This window comes from Coccomyxa subellipsoidea (assembly GCF_000258705.1).
Source record: "Coccomyxa subellipsoidea C-169, whole genome shotgun sequence".
Taxonomy (NCBI): Eukaryota; Viridiplantae; Chlorophyta; class Trebouxiophyceae; family Coccomyxaceae; genus Coccomyxa; species Coccomyxa subellipsoidea.
The window spans coordinates 196,882-218,023 of NW_005178019.1; the positions used below are offsets into that span (position 1 = coordinate 196,882).

At 49.4% G+C, this 21,142-nt stretch overlaps 4 protein-coding genes across 4 annotated transcripts; 1 reads left to right on the forward strand and 3 right to left on the reverse strand.

Moving 5' to 3' along the window:
* Window positions 1-78: 78 nt before the first annotated feature.
* On the forward strand, window positions 79-7,156 carry COCSUDRAFT_60297 (hypothetical protein; the record flags this gene model as incomplete). The annotated part of the gene is made up of 12 exons (XM_005642817.1): window positions 79-243; window positions 495-555; window positions 916-1,090; window positions 1,825-1,877; window positions 2,030-2,046; window positions 2,305-2,414; window positions 3,331-3,520; window positions 4,495-4,560; window positions 5,208-5,378; window positions 6,033-6,168; window positions 6,467-6,609; window positions 7,082-7,156. The coding sequence occupies 12 exons, from the start codon at window positions 79-81 to the stop codon at window positions 7,154-7,156; spliced, it is 1,362 nt and encodes a 453-aa protein (XP_005642874.1).
* A 1,029-nt stretch (window positions 7,157-8,185) lies between these two features.
* Window positions 8,186-9,710, reverse strand: COCSUDRAFT_60298 (hypothetical protein; the record flags this gene model as incomplete). The annotated part of the gene is made up of 3 exons (XM_005642818.1): window positions 8,186-8,534; window positions 9,208-9,377; window positions 9,624-9,710. 3 exons carry the CDS (start codon window positions 9,708-9,710, stop codon window positions 8,186-8,188), a joined length of 606 nt encoding a protein of 201 aa, XP_005642875.1.
* A 3,109-nt stretch (window positions 9,711-12,819) lies between these two features.
* On the reverse strand, window positions 12,820-15,272 carry COCSUDRAFT_60299 (hypothetical protein; the record flags this gene model as incomplete). The annotated part of the gene is made up of 5 exons (XM_005642819.1): window positions 12,820-12,945; window positions 13,419-13,501; window positions 14,011-14,142; window positions 14,521-14,656; window positions 15,021-15,272. The coding sequence occupies 5 exons, from the start codon at window positions 15,270-15,272 to the stop codon at window positions 12,820-12,822; spliced, it is 729 nt and encodes a 242-aa protein (XP_005642876.1).
* A 2,423-nt stretch (window positions 15,273-17,695) lies between these two features.
* Window positions 17,696-20,290, reverse strand: COCSUDRAFT_68296 (hypothetical protein; the record flags this gene model as incomplete). Its single annotated transcript, XM_005642820.1, has 6 exons — window positions 20,191-20,290; window positions 19,519-19,729; window positions 19,006-19,141; window positions 18,532-18,663; window positions 17,971-18,053; window positions 17,696-17,821 (listed from the first exon to the last, which is right to left on the reverse strand). The coding sequence occupies exons 1-6, from the start codon at window positions 20,196-20,198 to the stop codon at window positions 17,696-17,698; spliced, it is 696 nt and encodes a 231-aa protein (XP_005642877.1). The 5' UTR covers window positions 20,199-20,290.
* Between the last annotated feature and the right edge of the window lie 852 nt (window positions 20,291-21,142).

Here is a 21,142-nt window from a genome sequence, read left to right on the forward strand (position 1 = left end):
CTCAACAGGGGACACATAAACTGCAGCAGCTCACTTCTATACCATCGGACAGAGCCAGGCCGTGGCCCAGTGAGGCATATGGCAAGGCGTCTGGTGGTTCTGCTGCTCTTGCTTGCGGCGGCTTCAGCAGCTTCTGCCAAGAAGCTCATCGCCTTTGGAGACTCCATCACAGACAATGGGAATGGCACTAATAAGTTTGTGCAGGCCTACTACAGCCAGCTGCTCAATCAGCCCGTCACAGCGGTAAGCTTGTTTCCTAAAAACAGGGGTCTTCACATTTGTGCACGTTCCATATGTTTCTTATTAGTCACGTCCAGCAAAATTGCCTGCCAGTGTGTATTATGCACTGGTTTTTGTGTGCGAGAGTGCATAACAACGCATCCTCAGACTGTGTGAGGAACGTTTTCGAGAGGATGGATGGCCAGAATACAATCAGGCATAGACGAAAGGGTGCAAAGGGCATATGCTCACAGACTTTGTTGTGATGCTTGCAGTTCTACCCTCCTGGCCCTTTCTTCGACCATGGCCGCTGGTCCAACGGCCCTGTCTGGGTTGGTGAGTCTCCCGGGTTTAGACTTCATGTTGCTTGCAACAGAAAGGGTCAGACCACATTTGGACTGCCAAAAGGCCGAGGATTGCTGCAACAGACAACCACAGGATAGCCAGGAAATGCAGAGCATGCTGTGCAGCATGTGTCTGAGTCCATTTACCAACGTATTGCTTACAGCGCCTGTGAGCTGCAGTGAAATTCTTAGTTCTTAGAGCGCTGCAGCTGCCTCTTGAGAGGGTGACACGTTCAGCAATGATGCTCAGTATGCCTCCAATCTAAATCAGAGACTTTGCATGGCGCTCCATTGGATTTCATCCCTGTGATGCACAGACAATGACAAGGGTCTTATTTGCGGGCGCATGCAGAATACCTGACGGACATGACAGGCTACGAGCTGAATGACCAAGCGGTTGGGTCATCGGTGACTAACCGCAGCATCAGCTACCACGGAGTCGGGGACTTCTATCCCAGCAGCCTGCTCAGCAACAAGAAGGGCGCCAGAAATGTCACCCTTCCGCTCTTCTCAGACTCAATTGCAGCGTGAGTCACCCCTTCTACCACTTGTAGTTGTCTCTCCTTTACACTCCAGATCAACTACAGTTGGCGTTACCCATTACAGCATGCAAAGCAGCTAGTTGCATGCGTACTCAGCAGTCAAGCAGTCAGGAACTTAGGGCTTAGGTAGCCAAGAAGTTAGGCAGAGAGCAGGGCTGCTCAGCAAGAAGAAGGGCGCCAGAAATGTGACTATGCCACTCTTCTCAGACTGCATCACAGCGTAAGTCACCCGCTTGGCTTTTGCATGCACGCATGGTCAGCAGTAGAGAAGTAGAGATTGAGAAGTTGGATAATCAAGATGTTAGAAGTGGTGCTGCTTAGCAGTAAGAAGGGCGCCAGAAATGTCACCCTGCCAGTCTTCTCAGACACGATTGCAGCATGAGCCTCCCCTTAATGCAAGTCCTTTCCTTGCATCTCTGTCAGTCAATCTTCTTGTAGTGGACTGCAGGTTGCCAGCCACGCCTTTCAGTGTGTGTACAACAATGGAAAGCAATGAGTCACAAACAGCAACGAGTCAGAAAAGCAGAGCTGCATTCAAAGCTTGGCATGGCAGGGAGTGTATCTTTTTGGCCTTGATTAGAGTGCCTGTATACAGACATATAGCATCAGCTATACATCGTGCATTTGCAGTGCAGCTCTTATGTAGGTGTGCTGGGAAGGTCAGAGCGTTGCTGAGCAGCTGCAAGGAAGCTGACGGTGCACTGTGCATGCATGCGCAGGTATGTAAAGAGCAACACGATAACAGCAGAGGATGTGGTAGTTGTGGAGATAGGTGCGCTGCTTATGCTGTTACTGTTGAACGCAGATTTGCCTGCCAAGCCAATCGATCAATCAGCTTTCTTATTGATGGCTATCATGTCGTAATTTCGCTCCATGCATGCCTTCTTTTGGGAGCTTGCTGACAGTTTGCTGCGTGGCTTGCAGGGGTGAATGATTTGCTGGTGAGTTGTTATTCTTGCTCAGGCAGGCTCCGCACTTAAAGCAGGGCCTCTGCGTCTGCATCTTCGTCAGAACAACTAAGTCTTGCATCCCAATATCAGCCTGTTGGGATTGAATGTCTTTCCTGTACTCTGACATTTTATGCTTGACGTGCCAGCGGCCATCAATGACGTGCTGCACCGGTGGTAGGCAGCCTGAGTGCTAGTCATGCCGGTGACTCATGTGGGTTGGCTGACTAAACATTATGGCGCTTACTGCAGGGCTTCTTCGAGGCAAACCTCGTACAGACGCTGGAATTTGTGGAGGAGGCCACTGTGACCGGGGGGTCCTACCCCACTTACATCATCGACAACATCTCCAAGGCGATCAGGTCTGACTCATCATTATAGCAGAAGAGAAGAAGCTGATGGCAGTTTTGACGACATCTTGTCTTTCCCTGCCCAGCGAGAGGGTGACATTTCGGGAGAATGCTGCATTTCCATGATACCTTGGCAGGCCAGACTCTGCGGCACCATGCCTTTTTAAAGACAGGGTGTCTGTCAATCTGGAGGTCTCGTTGTTGCAATCCTGCTGCGGTTCAGGCAGCAGCAAATGCGGTCCTGCCCTCTCGAACAGGTTCGTGTTCATTTACTTAGAGAAGCAAACACAGGCAGGATGACAGGTCTCAGGACGGGGGGATTACACATGGTAGTCACGGCAATGAGCTTCTGCAGCAAGGGCAATCCTCCACCTTTAACGTAACAAGAGCCTTTGAGCTGAAACATGCTTGAAACATGCCCCAGTATCACTTCCGTACAGACAGCCTTCACCTAGAGTGCAGGCAAGAAGGGGTCTTAATCATGGATAGATGTGGTCAAGGGAGATTGCTGAGGGATGAGGGAATGTGACTGTCATCCTGCATAGCTGTGCCAAGACTGGCCTAGCACGCGACAGTAGCTTGCAGGAAAATTGAATGACTTCTGGGGGATTTTCAGGATGTGCACTCTTCAGCATTTGCCTCTAGTAGCCGGCTGCCGGCAGCCGAGGCCTGCCCGCGCATGTGCGGTAGGCATGCGCGAACTCTGTGTCTAGGGCTGATTCCACGGGTCGCCTGTTCAGGATTTCCTCAACCTTTTGCTTCAGGGCCTGGCCACGCTGTATGCAGCGGGGGCGCGCAAGTTCATAGTGTGGCAGACTCTCGCTGAGTGTCTAGGTTTGAAAGGAAGTCCAGGGGTGACGTCCTTAGGGTTTGTATATTTCAAGGGATATGTTTCAACATCTGACTACTCTTTTCTTGATGCCCGCAGCGATGGGCTGACGACATTGTATACGGCGGGAGCGCGCAAGTTCATAGTCTGGCAGACGCCGGCGGGGGAGTCGGTGCCGTTAGTCAACACCATCAACGAATTACTAAACATGGTCAACTTCATCCTGAGGGGCCTGGGCGCCGTGGACGCTCAGACCAACGCTGTCAAGATCTACACCAAGGGATTTGTGGTAGGGTTTTCCCCCTTTCTGCATGCGAACACTTATGTTTCTAATAAGGAATGTACATGGCAGCGCAGCAAAATCTTTGTTGAGCCCCTTGCCAGCCTGCATGCTGTAATATAGCAATTTCAAGGTGAATCTTCACCTTGAGCACCTTGGTCTTTCTGTGCACTTCGGCCGTCATGAATTCATGTGTATGTGGTCGCACGAGGGTGCGCAGACCACATCTGCGCTGTGGGCCTTGTGGTAAGTGCGTTGCCTGCTTGCATGCATGCGTGCATGCATGCATGCAAGTAAAACATGTTGTCGACATTGCACATGTGGCAGCACAGAGTAGCACTGTGATCATCTGCGCTTCCGCCCGCCATTCCATGCATCACTTGCCCTGCGCAGCCTTCATCTCGTAGGTGTCTCGTCTGTCAGAGACAGGGCAGAGGGCGTGCAGTTCAGATCTTTAGGAAGGGGTTTGTGGTGCGCTCGCTGGTGTGATCACCACTAGCAAAATAGGGTGGCAAAATAGGAGCCCCATCTGGAATCAAGTATCTCAGGCGAGAACCAATTCAGCGGTGGCGCGGGCCAAACACTCCCACAGGGAGCCAACTCATAGCACGCTGTTGCCTGCCTGTATGCTAAGAGGTCCTCTAGATAAGTGAGTGACACTCAGTGTGCATAAGCTGCAGACTTGAAAACCATGGGAACTCCCATTTCTAAACATCATCAAGGTAGAGGGTTGGGCTGTCCATTTGGGCCTCAACGTCAATGAGTACCTTCCGTTCAGCGACGCGACCTTGAGATTCAAGGGCTAGCGCAGCTAGCGCAGCACGGGCTTGAGGGGGTTCGATGGCCACCCGCCCTTGATGCGCTTGCGCATTACTCTAAGTAAGTGAGTGACACTCAGTGTGCACAAGCTGCAGATGTGAGCAGTAAAGGGTACTGTCTCGAGCAGTACTATGCTTGAAAAGTGCTATTGTCTGCTTCTGCAGGATCTTGCAAACGCGGCCATCAGCAATCTGGCGGCCATCTTTGCAGCAGCGCACACAGATGCACAGGTGGATCCTCACTTCCTCAGACACCTGAAATCAGCAAAACGCCTTCAACGCCTTGTTCTGTCCCTTATGGTTCAGCAGATCTTTGAGCAAACTCGGACTGGGCGGATTGCAAAAATGAAATGGCCCCGCACGCCTTAGCTGGCATGGTGCTTTATTTGTTTTGTGCTTTGAGGTTCCCTAAGCCTTAAAAATACAAATGAGACAAGCAAGAAAACAGAGGCGCTGGCCCTGGCAATCGGCTGAAATGAGTCTGTTGCCCTCAGATTCTTCAGACAGGAGGCTAGAGGAGTACTCACGTGGCTGACGAGCATATGCAGAATCCAACCTTGACAATAACTTTCTTTGCACAGCGTTGTGCTGATGAGCTAAGCGATCACGCTTGTTGACTAAAATTGTCTTGCAGCTTGAAAACCTCCCTCCGGACTCCCCCTTGAAAACCCCAATTACGCAATGGGGCTATGAACTATTGTGAAATGAAGCGTTGATAAATTTAAAGCCAGAGGTCAACAGGGCAGGCACGCAGGCCGGCTGCAGTCACACCTGCAGGGCCCACAAAATTCTGCAGCCTAATTTTACTTTGCATGCATCGCATCGTCAATATTATTGATAGTTCCATTCTTATTGATGGTTATGTAATCGGCGCGCAGGTGGTGGTGTTCCCTTTCGCGGACGTGCAGCGCCAGCTCATCGCGAGCTATGACAGCATGGGATTTGTCAATGCGGGCTCTGGGTGCACGAGTGACCTGGCAATTACTCAGTACTCGACTGGCAACCTCTATTCGCTCGGCAACCCCACCTTCACCAGCGAGGGAGCAAAGGTGCGCAACACTCAATCGCAGCCTCCTTATGCATGCAGCTAGGTATGTGATTGTTTGCATATGCATACCTGCATGGACACCTGGCCCATGCAAGCTGGCATGCATGTTTAATCCGACCGCGGGGACCTACTACCATTGCATTTGCCGGCCGCTGTTAGTGGACTCAGATACTCTGATGCTGTAAAACAAAGGTGATGGACCTGTGTTGGCACTGGCAGCATGCAACAGGGCTGGCATTCTGTGAGAGCAGTGGCTGTTGTTGAACCTGGAGGGATTTGGTTCAGACAAGTAGGAATGATGGGTTTGCAGCTGCAGCTTGTTAAGTATCCTAGCGATGCTCTTCAGTTGAATCCAAGCATTGTGTACGGGCAGCCTGGTCTGGCACAGACATGCCTTAATCCCTGCGCCTGTCTTGAGCTTTCTGCAGACTTCTTGCAGCCGTTCTTTACTACCCATAGCTGACTCCAGTCACCCATACCTTGCAAACATTTATTATTGCTGGATTCGATGATGCACGAGAAAGTAAGAGCTGACTGTGTGTGCTTTGCCGCTTTGCAGTCATGCAATACAATGCTGCCGCGCCGTTTTGTCTGTGCTGCTATGTAGGCACGCCATGCGATGCTGCTGACTTATTTCGGCTTTCATGCTATGCAGGCAACGCTGACGCTGTCACCGCTGTTTGTCAACAAGCTGAACAAGCTTGGCAGCGATTTGAATGGCAGCAACGGGCGCCAGAACGTTCCCTCCTCCACCGCTGACTTCCTGCAGCGCCTCAAGGATGTGCTGGCCAGTGAGTCACCCCTCTCATAACCCTCACATATCCAGCACTGATCGCTTTGTTAGCTTCCCATGTGAGCTCCCAGCATGTGTGCTGCGCTGACAGGGACACACCAATAACTGTATGTCCAGTGCATGTGCATTGACTTATGCTGCCTTCGTGGCAGGTGTTGAGCAAGATTTGGCTCATTTGACCCGTCGCATGACTTTCCTGTGGAGGCTCTGCAGAATAGGCGGTGCCTGTTATTCTCTAGCCTGGATATTCAACGAGCCAAGGGACTCACTGCTGATGAGAGTGTGTGTCTTTGCAGCGTATGTGGACGACAGCAACACGATTGGGCACATCACGGGGTACATCCTGACGAGCCTACCCCTGGGCCGGGGTGGATGGAGCCCCTACAGTGTGGTGCCCACATGCATCCTCCAGGCGGGCGACCACCTGTTTCATGATGAGGTAAACCCCCTGATTGGGTTTATTTTTATGGGGTCTGTAGGGTTTTTCAATTTTAAACATATGGCGTGGTGCTTACCTGTATACAGCAAGCGGGGGACCACTTGTTTCAAAATGACGTGAGACTTTTAGAGTTTATACTCGGGTTTTTTTCAGGTTTCCAATCTTGTCTCTGTAGAGTGGGGGATCTGTTAGTGGACACCATTTGTTCCAATTGAGTTGAAGGCCCTTTTGCTAGGGTCATTATCAGGGGGTTTGTAGGGTTGAATGTTGCCCTACAGGTGCCCTCGAGATTACTGCAAGCAACCTTTTTCACATTGCTGTATTTTACTTTCTCAGATTCTGTTCCAGGGGCTCCTGGGGTTCTCCTGATGAGAAGTGCTCTTGTCAGAAAGCAACATGCTTTAGACGATGTGCTTTGGATGTGATCTAGGAAAAAACCATCACAGCTGAGAGGGGGATCCTTTGCGCACAGGTGCACCCGACTACCAGGCAGCATGCACTCCTCGCGCAGGCGGTCATGAAAGTGGCCGGTCACCTTTTCACATGAGTCAAGGCGCCAAAATCCCTTCTCTGTAATTTGGGCTACAGAGGGCTAGAGAGAACGTATGACGTCATGTCAATAGCAGTCAAGCTGCTAGGGGAACTATGACAGACTCTGGTCAGACTATGGGTCGGACCCATACTATAACACCAATGTTGCACCAGAACTCAATTGTTTCCGGAACTACGTACTTCAGTACTCGTATTGGGAGGACGTACTGACGTACTAGCGCTTGCAAGTGTTCAGGGACTTTCAGTACTCCGTGTATTGGAGCGTCCAGATGCAACCCGTGCACGGATAAGACTCGTCTGAAGACTGATTTTTGGTCAAGCTTCATATCCTTGGTTGCCGGGCAAAGTTGCATGTTGTTGATACTGGTATCATGGCAATTTGAGGATGTGTTGCCAACCAAGTCTAAATTTAGTGACCTCACAAGAAGCGATCCCGCCGTTTAAAAACAAATTGCTTTCTGCGGGTGCTCATGCAATTGGGGTGTGGTTGGGTGCATCATGCTTGAATGATTCACATCTTTCCATATGTATCCATTGAGAAGCCTTTGTGCCTTTAGGAATTTCGTGTCGTTTTGTTGAACTGTTTTCATAGAAGTTCACAATATGCACTATTTATTGTGGTAGAAGACACCATAATATGGCACATTGAATTACTCAAGTTGTGTGTCAGAAGCAAGTCTCATAGGCTGCCAAGTGCGGGGGTCTTCAACAAAGACCTTTTAATGTAGCATAGCGATTGTTCATGACATAGGAGAACTCAGAATACAATTATCAAAGTGACATTCATGATCGAGGCGCTCTTAATGCTTGGACCCACGTTGCAATTTAGAGAAGTACACATGTACCTTTTAAAGGAAGTTTGTTCAGAATGGACATGGATGCCCTTCTTGCAAGCATGAACTTGATGATCAGTGAATTTCGAGTTCATGCGAGGCCCAATCGGTTCAACGGGTTATCTCATGCATCTGTGCGTTCAAAGCAAATGCCCTTGCAATGAACGCACGAAATGGGTTAATTGGTGTCTTCATGCATCCCTTAAGCTTTGGCCGACTGGGGTGAGCGTGTAGGTGCGGCCGCCGCTTGCAAGGTTGTTTGTTGCAGCTGAGCTTGGAGCCGGCAGGCTGTACCAAGCATACCTCTCCACAAAGGGCAGAGCTTTTAGCTTTGCAATTGCAAGGGTGGCAAACCGCGCCTGATTCTCCCAAGTTGAATAGACCGTGGTGTAAGTGCCTGTGGCTTGATTGTAGTTGGCAAAATTGATCAGCGCAAACTCTGTGAGCCAGATGGGTTTGCCGTATTTGTCGTACACCCTCTGCAAGTACTGCCTCAAGTCCTCAGCTGCGGTTTCCGGGTTGGTGACGTTTGCTCCATACCTGAAAACACCAAAGACTTCACTCGCTCACCTCTTCTTCGCACAATGAGACTGTGCCCCCAATAGAAATTGAAAGATACACTTGCTGTTGCCCTAATGGGCCAAATAGCACTTGCAAAGGTTTGAAGGTTCCCAATGGAGAATTGGCCCCGGCTGGCGGGGGGCGATATAAATACTGAGCACCGTCCTCACGGTTGATTGGGTTTTGCTTGGATCTGGCGAAACCAACAAGGTAGGATTATGGAAGCCTTTAGCTGTAGCTTGTCTGCAGGATGCACCTTGCCTCTTGGCAGGAGAAGCGCGTAATAAATGATAATGAATCATATATTGGGGAGCATCCGGATCATCGTAAGATACCGGTCTCTAGTATGCCTTAGCCGGGACTCACAAGTTCAAACATGAAATTGATTGCACACTGCAGACATGTAAATGTTTTGCATACAGTCACTGTGCACTGCGCGCATCAACGACCAACGTTTATTGAGCATAACCACTGACTGTTCGGTCATGGTCCAAATGCCATCACTCTATTACAAAAGGCCAAAATGGACGCTTTTTGTGTTTTGTACTCAGTGCATGCCATTAATTTATGAATATTGTTTTCGATAGGGAAATTAAATGATCACTCTTACGTGAGTGCCATTTATTTTTCTGATGACAATGCTCGAGCTCACCAGTGGTCACAGATGAAGTCCACACGCAGGTTGTGCTGTTGGGCTTTGCTCATGAAGTCTGGCAGCCAAGTGCCAGATGCAGCGTCTCCCCCGACTGACGGCGAGCCCAGCCTTATGCCATTGGTGGCAGCGTTTTGCAGCTGAGGCCACAGTGAGATGGCTTCGTCCACCTGCAGATGTGTACACCTTATAAAAAAATGGGAATGACCACTAGAGATTTAGATTTCTGAGATCTGTGAGTCTGCAATATTGAAATGTCAAACATATTTTCGCATGTGCCGCAAAGAGCTGATGCAATGCATATTACGAAGAAGTATATACCCCTGACATGTAATTCCCAAAGAACACGCAGCATGTAACCACTGAGTGCACTGGTACTACTGGCACTTACTGTAAAAGTATCGGTGAGCACCTACCGCCATATTTGAGCCTTCCACACGGTCAGGCTCGTTGAAGCCCATGATGACGTTGCTGCCGTAATAACTGGCCGCCCATTTTGCCATGTCCAGTTCACTTCCCTGTCCCGTGACTGCACACAAGCCAAGCATCTCACTCCGCCGCTGTCGCCATTCTTCCATCAAGCTTATAGCAGCAATTTTGGCCGCAGATTTCAAATAGTATGGCACAATTCCCAAATCTCTTGTCAAGTCAATGCCTGTCTGGCAGCTTGCTTGAAAATAGTTTTGTTTCTAGTGCTTGTCTTTCAACTTTAAACATGAAGTGCTTTAGCATTGCTAATGATTGTTTGGCAAATACTTGGTAGTTGCGCGGATGTATGCCGACAAGTAAAGCGAGAGATTTTTGTATCTGCATTTATGGCAAGAATGCTCCGATGAATAGTGTGTTGATGGGTGTAGGGTTATAGCAGGCTCACTGTGCTTGGTGATGTGGTCTCGGCCCCAAATCATGGGCACATATTGGATGCCGCTTGGAATGGTTGGCACCAGGCTGCTGGGAACGGCGGCTGCTTGTTGCCCATATGTCTAGATGCTCGTGCTCCATGTGTGCATCTGTCAACCACAGAATTTAACATGCCTCATTGCTCCTCACAGCCGAAATTGATGATGAGCCTTTATGATAATTGTGTCATTGTAAATGCATGTGTCACATGGCATTTGACTGCCAAAGCCCCTAGAGGCAACACCACATGCCCCATTTGGTCAGGTATATCAAAACCTGACTTCAAGTTTGTAGGCAGGCTAGCCACCAACGCTGTCACAGTGCATACTGCACGGTGCAGTATAAATATTAAATAGTACCATTCAAATCTTTGAAAGCAAAGCCTCTGATCCAAGACAACTGCAAGACTAAATGACCGCCGATGAGCTGGCAAACACTTTCCAATGGTGACAAATCTACCATGGAGTAAAATGCTCACCCATTGGACGTGCATCTGAGTCATGGCACCCCCGCTGTTGAGGGCCTTGTTGTCTGAGCTGTACGAATATGTTCCCACTCCCTTCAAGGCGGCCAAGGTAACTTTTGAGTTCGCAGCTATCACGATCAGCATCATAGCCTGCGCAACAATAGCTCTGAACTCAACATTAAAAGCTGGGTATACCTCGAATATGAATTGTCAATAACACCGATGGTTGTAAACAAGAAAGCGTGGGCCATTCAATTGTGGAAGGTAGTACAGACCGGTGCTGCATCCTTACCATAGAGGTGAAAGAAGCATGTCGCTGAGTAGTCATTGCAGTTCGAAACTTGAGTGATATTTGTTCTTCTGCGAAGAAACCGCTGCTTGAAAGCTATATCCCAAAAATTGCCGTGACGCGAAGTCTTAAAGCATCGAGAGTCGCTTACGTGTGGTTCCAACATAGATGCAACATTCCTGAAGTGGTAACTGTTGGATTTAACAATAGTAGAGTACCTATTCGCATTCTCATCGAGGATTGAAGGCAAGATAGAAAGGTGTATGCCGGGCCGCTCCCTTGGAGGATGAGGTGGCACCTTTCTAGATTTCAACGAGGTGTAAGGCTGGCTGTGACTGTAGCTGGGGTGATTCCGATATTGAAAAGCAACTTGAATGTTGCAGAGCCCTAAAGTTTGCAATCGAGACCTGCGGGCACAGAGTCCGTCACTCCGTTTGGCGGGAACCATTGCCGTGACAGGTCTGATTGCTCAGCCACAGCGGGTAATCACAGCGGGCGTGCCTGATAAGCGCACATGCATCACGTTGATAAAGATTGCCATAGATTTTGGTGTTCAATGCAGTCGGACCAATGCAAAAATGGCGCCGTAAGCTAATCTGGCTTACCACAAAGAGATTCCTCTCAGTGTTCGAGATATCTCCGGTGCTTACGCAGACAAAGTGCAATGCATCAGAGGCCCATTTCTGTCATTAGGTCCCTTCACAAGTACAAAACCTTCTTCTGTTGCCGTTCTGTGTCTGGCGATTGGAGGCAACAAAATTTGAATCAAGGCCACGTGCGCCCAGCTCGGTGGGCAGATTCTCGGGGTGGACTTTTAATCCTTCGGAGGGGGGCCCGCCACCGTGTTCAGCACATGTTAGACATGCAGATCCATGTGTACATGTTTGCATAATGGCGACTCGCGACCTTCTTGCTCTATCTTGAGAGAGTTCCCAATTGGGAGCAGCAAGTGACTCACTCGGATTTGTTTTAAAGCGTATATATACAAGCTGTTAGTAGCCCCCCCTTGCTCTAGACTATGTTCCTTGCCTCAGGTGTGGCACTTCATCCAAGTGATGAGCTTGTGGACCTTGATCATATTTCAATAAAAACTGTCATACTAATTTACACACTAGTCCTGCCGGGGTAAGGTGCGTCTGCAGACAAGCTGCATGCAAAGGCTACCAAATTTCTACCCCTTGTTGGAATCGCCAGATCCAAGCAAGACCCAATCAATTATGGGCACGATGCTCAGTATCCGTACAGCCCCCGTCAGCCAGGAACTCGGTCCAACTCAACTTGGCAAGGCAGTATTTCACTCACTGCATCATATGCATTGGGGATGTGGCCTCTCATGACTATCCACGTTTGGCACTTGCATGCATGCACATCGTGAACGTTCCTCTCTTTTTTAAGTCAACGTACTACAAGCTAACAGCAACGCACTCAGTCTTCTGCCCCCGTGACGAAGCCCTGAGAAGAATAATTCGAACATGTTTTCAATTTGTGTTCCACAGCCAAAGGCCGACATGGTCACATGACCCAGCAGTGAATCTGTAGCTGCAAAGAAAAAAGATCCCAGTAATAACTGACATCAAATACGATGCGCCGTACTACCATAGTATTGACTGTACTGTTTGACTTGCAGTGCACAACTCCTGGGATCATGACTGCCAGTGTGCCCGGCAAGACTAGGAAGCATAACTCTGTTGTGCAATCTTACACTGCCTGGCAGGTTTGCTAATGCGCCAGCTGAGGGCTCTGCATAATATGCGTCACGGCCTTTCAATTCCTCTCGCATGCCTGCCAGATAGATAAATCTACAATCCTTGTGTCCAGCCTATAATGTCAGCTACTATCAGTATTGCCTGTGCAGCTCAAAATGCCAGCGCCAAAATGCTGGCGCTCGGGCCCTGGCTCAGATGTAGGGTCAGGGACCTTCTTGCAAGCCTGTTGGTCAGCAATCCTAAATAAGGTTTCACGGCCCTGGAGGCAGGGGGACTTCAGCATCAACAAGGGTATCGGAGATCTCCAGGGGTCCGATAGGGTTGATGACTGTTCGCGTGGGCGCAATCGCGATCAGGGCTGGCGCAATGTTCAGGCCCTGCAACACGCAAGTAATACAGGATTCAAGGCTGTTTTTTAATATAATATCTTTACTTAGGGTTTTTAGGGTTTATAATTTGTAATTTTAGCTTACACGCTACACGCTAACTAACAGACCTAAGCCGTTGCACTTGCACAGCCTTCTAAGGGAATTTTGTACAACATCACCTTATGGTTGAGTCAACGGTTGCACAAGAAAAGGTTCTGTTAATTTGTTTGTCCAAAAGGATGCAAGGGTGGCAACCCACTGCAGAAGCCTTCAGAGGTTTGTCAATCCACAGCAAAGGATCTGGCATGCTTGAACGCAAAAAATAACAGAGCAATTTCTAGGCATATGTTGAGGCCTATGACGATCAGCTGCTTGACAGGCAAACTATGGGAATGTAAGAATTAGCAGTGAGCACTCTAGCACACCCCTGATGAATGCCAAGGGAGGGGTGTCAAAATAATGGTCCGGACAGGGTGTTTTACCTGTCCGGCAACTGTGGTGTCATAGGGACCAATGACGATGAGATTTGGAGCGATGTTGACTCCCTGCGGCTGAATGTTGACACCTGCCGGCACATGCCTCACAGCTCAGCACAATAAAACGTCAACAAGACGGGAGACAAAACTAATCCCTGCCTGTGAAAACAAGGCTAGGGTTCTTCTCCAAGCACTAAACAGAATGCAGGTGCTCAATAAACAAACATCCGGGTGGGGGATTGTATCCGCAGGTCTGTCCGATAGAGTATGGACATCTCGTGCACTGAAGTCTGCACGAGAAAGCTGAGCACGCAAATTGGCTGCCTCTCTACGCGCAATGGAAAGTTTACACAGAGCTGCCTGTCTTCATCACAGGCACCAGGACTCGGCAAGTCTGACTTTGCGCTACTACACAATGCAGCACAGTGCGCACACAACACAGCTCAAAACCAGCCTGTGTTTGTCACCAAGCAAACCCGGGGGCAGGGCCCTCAAGAGGGAAGCTCAATAAAAGCACTAATGAGCGGCCCCTTCGGTGTCCTGAAAGAAAGGGTGGATATTGCAACACAGGGGTTGAAACCTTAAGAAAGGGCCTGACCTGTGGGTGCAATATTTAAGACCTGGGGCTGGATGATGGCGCCCTGGGGGAACACGCCAACGCCAAGGGGCGCGATGGGAATGGCGCAGGGGGCGTATTGTGCGCCGACGAAGCCGAATGACACGCCGGCAGCTGCGCGCACATGGCAACGGCATGTCAGTATCCAGCCAGAATGCAGCAGTTGCTGCTTTGTAAAGTACCTAAAATTCTTGTTTTTTACCCGTCTTGCTGCTTACTAGCATGGCGATTCCCGTCCACTCCTACAGGTACGCTAGCATTCAGCTTATACGCATATGTGCCAAGGTCCCTGCACGCTACCTTGTATGCACAAGCCCTTGGGACATTATCAAAGGCTGCACAAGTGTAAGGGACATACGCACAAGTGCCTGCACCTCTGGTGCCACTGCCACTCTTTGGGATAAACCAAAAATGACCACACATAGTTTCAAGCCCTCAGGGCAGGCTGCTTGTGGGCATTGGATGTACTCAAGTATATAAGGGTTTGCGTACCGCTGCCGCTGATGAGTGAGTCGGGACCGCCAGCGTTGTCGAAGAAGACCGGGGCGCTGATGTCGATGCGCTGAGTCAGCAGCTGCTTGATGATGTCGCTGATGTCACCCTTCTCCAGCTTCTTCAGAGCTGCGCCCTGGGCACCCCACAGAAAAACGGTTCAACTCCTTCAGGCGCATCCCCGTGTCCTTCTTTCAAGCACTCTCATGACATGTCAGCCCAAATATTGCATGCTGCTCTAGATGCAGCAGCACAATTCAGTTTGAAAGGCGCCCCGTCCTATTGGTCACTTCCTGAGGGAAGCAGACAGCCTCGTTTCTCACAGGACTTCAACACCAGACAGCGGAGAGCTGGAGGCTTAATGCAAGAACCCATTCGGCTGCAAGAACCTCCAACAGGAATACCAGTGAAAGAGCTACACGTGAGAAACTTCACGTATGCGATACAGAGATGCAACCGTGAGCCATATGTTGTCCATTTGAAGGGTCACAGGGAGGCACCTGCTGCTGCACTTTTGCGGCCACGGAAGCCTGGAAGCTTTTCAGGGCCTGCAGAGAGGATGCCTGGTTGCGTCCGCCAAAGGACATTGCCTTGGCGACGACGCCTGCCCATTCCTCGAACCCACTCGTCGCCACGGGCAAATCCAGGCACTGTACAACTCGGCTGCTCGCCAGCACTGCCAAAACCAGGGCCGCAGCGAGCGTAGTGTACCTGCGAACAAGGACATCAGGGGCGTTCACCGAAACGTCCATCAACCTGATGCAAGCAACCTGTAAGTAACGGCCAGAACATTTGCAGAACAGGGCTTCTCTCAATAATTATAAACTTCATTGCTTGCCACGGAAGGTCAAAAGTCTCTATAGATTGACTCTCCGTCACGGTGCTTAACATCCGGATCCCATCTTGCAATTCCTGCCATGTGAGAGATTAATCCAACGCAATATTGATTGTTGTATTCTTGTCACAAACCCTTACACTCTCGGTGTGATGAGTTTCTGCAGATCCGCCCTCCGTGTTTTCACATCTTGAAATATGGGATAGACACACCCAAAACCCAGAACCAGGACTCAGGTGAAAAAACCCCGAAACAGCCTGCCCCCTTTAATCTGTCGTCCTCGTCACAACATCAACGATGAACATAGAGTGCCGTTCTATCATCGCGACGAGAGGCGGTGCTTGATGTCAACAGCTCCCATGCTTCATCACCTGGCCATCGTCACTTGAAGCGTCGCAGGCCTGGGTACTCTTCCCATACCGAAGAGTTACTCAGCAATTGATGTCTCTGTTCTGACAATGTCACCGTGACAGCCTTGGTCATGCGAAGCTCGTGTGGAACGCGTGCTAAGCGATCTCTCGTTTAGGAGCCTGTTCAGGCCCTTTTCACCTTTCGGACGAACAAGTCATGGATAGCTTTTGCCGTGCATGCAGTACCCTGCCACACTTATAGCAGGCACATGCAGCTGATCTCAAGAGCTGTGATATCTAAGGATATCTGATCTTCTCTTTTCCGACCTGAGTTATTGGACCCTATAAGCTCATGCTGCTCACTTCAGCTGGCGAGTTGAATTTTCCACGCGAATTCAAGTTTAATGTTTATCAGCTGAGAGCTGATGATATCAGCTATCAAGTATCTGCCTAGAGTGCCAAGGAGGTCGAATGTGAACATTTCAAGTGCACGGTCGTGATCAGCATATTTGGAATGCCCAAGCCTGCAAGTTAAGTCGGCAAAGAAGAAATACCTAAAAATTTCACAGTGTGTACATGACCATTTTATGGCACAAAGTATCCCTTGAAGCCCTAGACCTATATATCTGCAGATGTGCATGATCATGACTCCTCAAAGATGCTCTGCAGCTGCTTACTAAACCCTCAATCATAAATAAATGCTTCATCATGCATGGTGTGCGCATATGTCAACCACAGAAATCAACATGCCTCATTGCAACTCACAGCCAAACATCATGATGAGCCTCATAATATTAATCGTCCTCGTAGTTTAATCATCCTCATAACTGCCTAGTATCACATGGCACCTGATCCTCCAAGGGCCCCAAAGCAACACATGTTCCATATGGTCAAGTAAAGCAAGAACCGATTTTAAAGGCAGGCCCCCCCAAGCAAGAATTAAGCTAGCAGCGCTGTGCACTATACAGAGGGATCAGTACTTTTCATATGTTATTTATCAGCCTCTAGAGCAGATCTGATCTAAAACACGCTTATTACAATCCTTTCTGCCGGAGGCAAGGTGCGGCTGCAGACAATTGATTGCAGATAGCAAGCTGCCTGTACAGGTTGCCAAATTGCTACCCCTTGTTGGACTCGCCAGATAAAAGCAAGATCCAATCAAACGTGAACACAAAAATCAATATTTTGTACCGCCCCCGCTAGCCCGGTACCCGGCTAAATCCAACCCAGTGAGGCAATGTCCCACTCAATTGGTCAATGCATGATAGGCATCCTAGATGTGGCCTCCAAAGGCTATCCACGTTGGGCAATTGCATGCATGCACATCTTGAACGTTCCTCTCTTTCCCAAGTCAACATACGACACCGTGTCGTAGTGACTAACAGCAACGTACTCAGTCTTCTGCCACGGGGCCCAGAGAGGAAGGTTTAAAGCATGTATTCAATCAGTGTTCCACATCCGAGGGCCAACATGGGCACATGACCCAGTAGTGACTCTAGAAACCTCAGAAGTCATGATTTGTATCAGTTGAACGAAACAGGTCCATATATTCACTGACATCAAGCAGATTGGCCTTACTACCAAGGTATTGACTGCACTGTCTGACTTGCACTGCACGCTTCATGTCACATCACAGTGTGATCATGAATGCCCGTGTGACTGCCAAGACTATCCAAGCTCAGTCATGGTGTGCAACATTACACTGCCTGGCAGCTTTGCTAATGCGCCAGGCTTAAGGGTCCGCGTAACATGCGTCACAGCCTTTCAATTACTCTCGTATGCCTGCCAGATAGAAAAATGTGTGTTCAAAATGAAACTGCAACCCTTGTGTGTAGACTCGGTAAGATAATGTCAGCTTCTATTAATATTGCCTGTGCAGCTCGAATGCCAGCGCTGATCAGAAATGCTGGTGCTCGGGCGCTCATGTGTGGGGCCAGAAACCTTCTTGCAAGCCTAGGCAGGCCTATTCGTCAGCAATCCTAACAATGTCTTACGGCTGTGGAGGCAGGGGGACCTGAGCATCAACAAGGGTATCGGAGATCTCCAAGGGTCCAATAGGGTTGATGACTGTGCGCGTGGGCGCAATCGCAATGAGGGCTGGCGCAATGTTTAGGCCCTGCATTGTGGAACCAATATAGAAGTCAAGGCTGTATGATTTTATATCTCCCTCTTTCAAGGTTTTCATGTTTTAGGGTTTATATATTTTCGGGTGTGTAGCTTAGGGTGTATATATTAGTTAAGATGTATATTTATTATATATCTCACCTGTCCGGCAATTGTGGTGTCATAAGGACCAATGATGATGAGATTTGGAGAGATGTTGACTCCCTGCGGCTGGATGTTGACACCTGCCGGCACATGCCTCACAGCTCAGCGCAATAAATTGTCAACAAGACAGGTGACAAATATAGGCCTTGCCTGTAAACACAAGACAAGAGTTTCCTTGCAAGCCTTCAACGGATGCTCAGTAAACAAACACCCGGGTGGGGGATTGTATCCGCAGGTCTGTCCGATAGAGTATGGACATCTCGTGCACTGAAGTCTGCACGAGAAAGCTGAGCACGCAAATTGGCTGCCTCTCTACGCGCAATGGAAAGTTTACACAGAGTTGCTTGTCTTCATTTTGGGCACCAGGATATGGTAAGGCTGACTTGAGCTCCACAGTGCGCACACAATAAAGCCCAAAACCAACCTAATTTTGCCACCAAGCAAAACCTCAAGAGGGAAGCTCAAACAAAAGTAATAATTAGCGGCCCCTTCGGTGCCCTGAATAGAAGTGGGCGGACATTGCAAAATGGAGGTTGAAACCCTTCGAACGGGCATGACCTGTGGGGCCGATGTTAAAGACCTGGGCCCCGATGATGGCGCCCTGGGGAGACACGCTGACGCCAATTGGCGTAATGGGAATGGCACAGGGGGCGTATTGTGCGCCAACGAAGCCAAATGACACGCCGGCAGCTGCGCGCACATGGCAAAGGGCATGTCAGTATCCAGTCTAAATGCAACAATTGCTGCTTTGTAAATTACCTAAAACTGTTTGTTTTTATGCCTGCTGCTTACTAGCATGCCGATTCCCGTCCACTCCTACGTAAACCTAGCAAGCAGCTTATACGCATATGTGCCCATGTCCCTGCACGCTACCTTGTATGCACATCCTTTGGGACATTGTCGAAGGCTGCACAAGTGTAAGGGGCAAGTGCCTGCAGCTCTGTGGACACTGCCACACTTTGGGATGACCAGCCATAGTTTCAACCACTGCTTGTGGGGAGGGGATGTACTCAAGTATGGAAGTTTGCTTACCGCTGCCTTTGATGAGTGAGTCGGGGCCGCCAGCGTTGTCAAAGAAGACCGGGGCGCTGATGTCGATGCGCTGAGTCAACAGCTGCTTGATGATGTCGCTGATGTCACCCTTCTCCAGCTTCTTCAGAGTTGCGCCCTAGGTGCCCCACAGAACAACCGTTCAAGTCCTTCAGGCGCATCCCATGTGCTTGTCTCAAGCACTCTCATGACATGTCAGCCCGCATATTCAATGCTGCTCTAGATGCAGCAGCGCAACTCAGTTTAAAAGGCGCCCCATTCTATTGGTGTCTTCCTGACGGAAGCAGAGAGCCTCGTTTCTCACAAATAATCACCAAATCAGAGTTTTTGCAGCTGTGTGGGCTGTTCCGTTCAGGCCTCCAGCTCTCTGCTGATTTGGTGAACCTCCAACAGGAATGCCAGTGAAAAAGCTACATATGAGAAACCTTACACATGCGATGCAGAGATGCAACCGTGAGCCAGATGTTGTCCATTGGAAGGGTCACAGGGAGGCACCTGCTGCTGCACTTTTGCGGCCACGGAAGCCTGGAAGCTTTTCAGGGCCTGCAGAGAGGATGCCTGGTTGCGTCCGCCAAAGGACATTGCCTTTGCGACGACGCCTACCCATTTCTCGAACCCACTCGTCGCCACGGGCAAATCCAGGCACTGTAAGGCTCGGCTGCTCGCCAGCAGTGTCAAAATCAGAGCCGCAGCGAGCGCAGTGTACCTGCGAAAAAGGCCATCAAGGGCGTTCACCAAAAAGGCTTCAACCTGATGCAAGAAACCTATAAGTACGGCCAGAATATTTGCATAACAGGGCTTCCCTCAGCCATAATCACCTTGGTGGCTTGCCACGCAAGGTCCAAAGTCTGTACAGACTGACTCACCACGGTTAACATCCAGAAGCCATCTTGCGGTTCTTGCTATGTGAGATACCAAAATAATGGAATGGTGTTTATAATATACTCTTCACCATCCCTTACACTCTCTGTGTGATGAGTTTCTGCTGATCCGCCCTCCGTGTTATTACATATTGAAATGTTGGTAGACAGCAACCAAAATCCAGAACCAGGACTCAGGTCAAAGACCGAAACAGCCGTCCTCTTTCCTCATATATCATATTCAGCATCATATAAGCCATTTAGTATGGGCTGGCTTTGAACCATCAACAGCTCCCATACTCATCACCTGGCCATCGTCACTGGGAGCGTCGCAGGCCTGGGTACTCTTCCCTGAATACCGATTTCAGCATTTTGTGATGTTCTTTATATAAAAGCCTGATAGTGTCACCGTGACCGCCATGGTCATGCGAAGCTGGGTGCTGAGCGACCTCTTATACTAAAGGCCTGTTCAGGCCCTGTTCATGAACACCTTTCGAACGGACAAGTCATGGATTGAACAAGCCATGGGCAGCTATTGCGGTACATGCAGTACCCTGCCACACTTATAGCAGGCACATGCAGCTGATCTCAAGAGCTCTGATATCAAAGAATAAATGTTCATCTTATTTCCGACGTATGTGACAGGTCGCCCTAAGCTCTCGTGTTGCTTACTTTCGCTGGCCAGCTAAAATAATTCAGGTGAGAGCTGATAGAACGACAGCCTGCATAGATAAATTGCACTGAATGCTTTCGGGGATGCTATTGTGCACATCACAACGAAATGGGCTTGGAGTTCAGACGTGAACTCCTTTGAAATGGCTTTGTGTACACAAGGCCTGGAAAACCTTGGGTATCTCCCTAGATATTGCCTGCAACACCATGGATCAGATATCGTTGGCCCAGGTTCGGCAACAGTTACAGGATCTATTAGATGCACACTGGGAGGGTTTGGCTTTGTGTCCTAGGACCTGTGCCACACAGAGGGCTCGACTTTGTACCTATAAGAACTGATCTCAGACTGCAGGCTGCTGCTACCCATCCCGTTCGCCATTGTCTTAGGATTCTTGTGTCTATTACAACACTTCCACTCTTCCTGCGATTTCGCACTGGTTGTCACGATCTTTCACTTGATCAGGGTCGATGGAGAAATCGAGCTACCTCGCTTAAAACGTTTCTGTCAATTGTGCAACACTCAGGCCATTAGTGATGAAAGGCAAATTGTCTTTGGTTGTCCTGTGCTTCATGATCTGCGTGCTAGG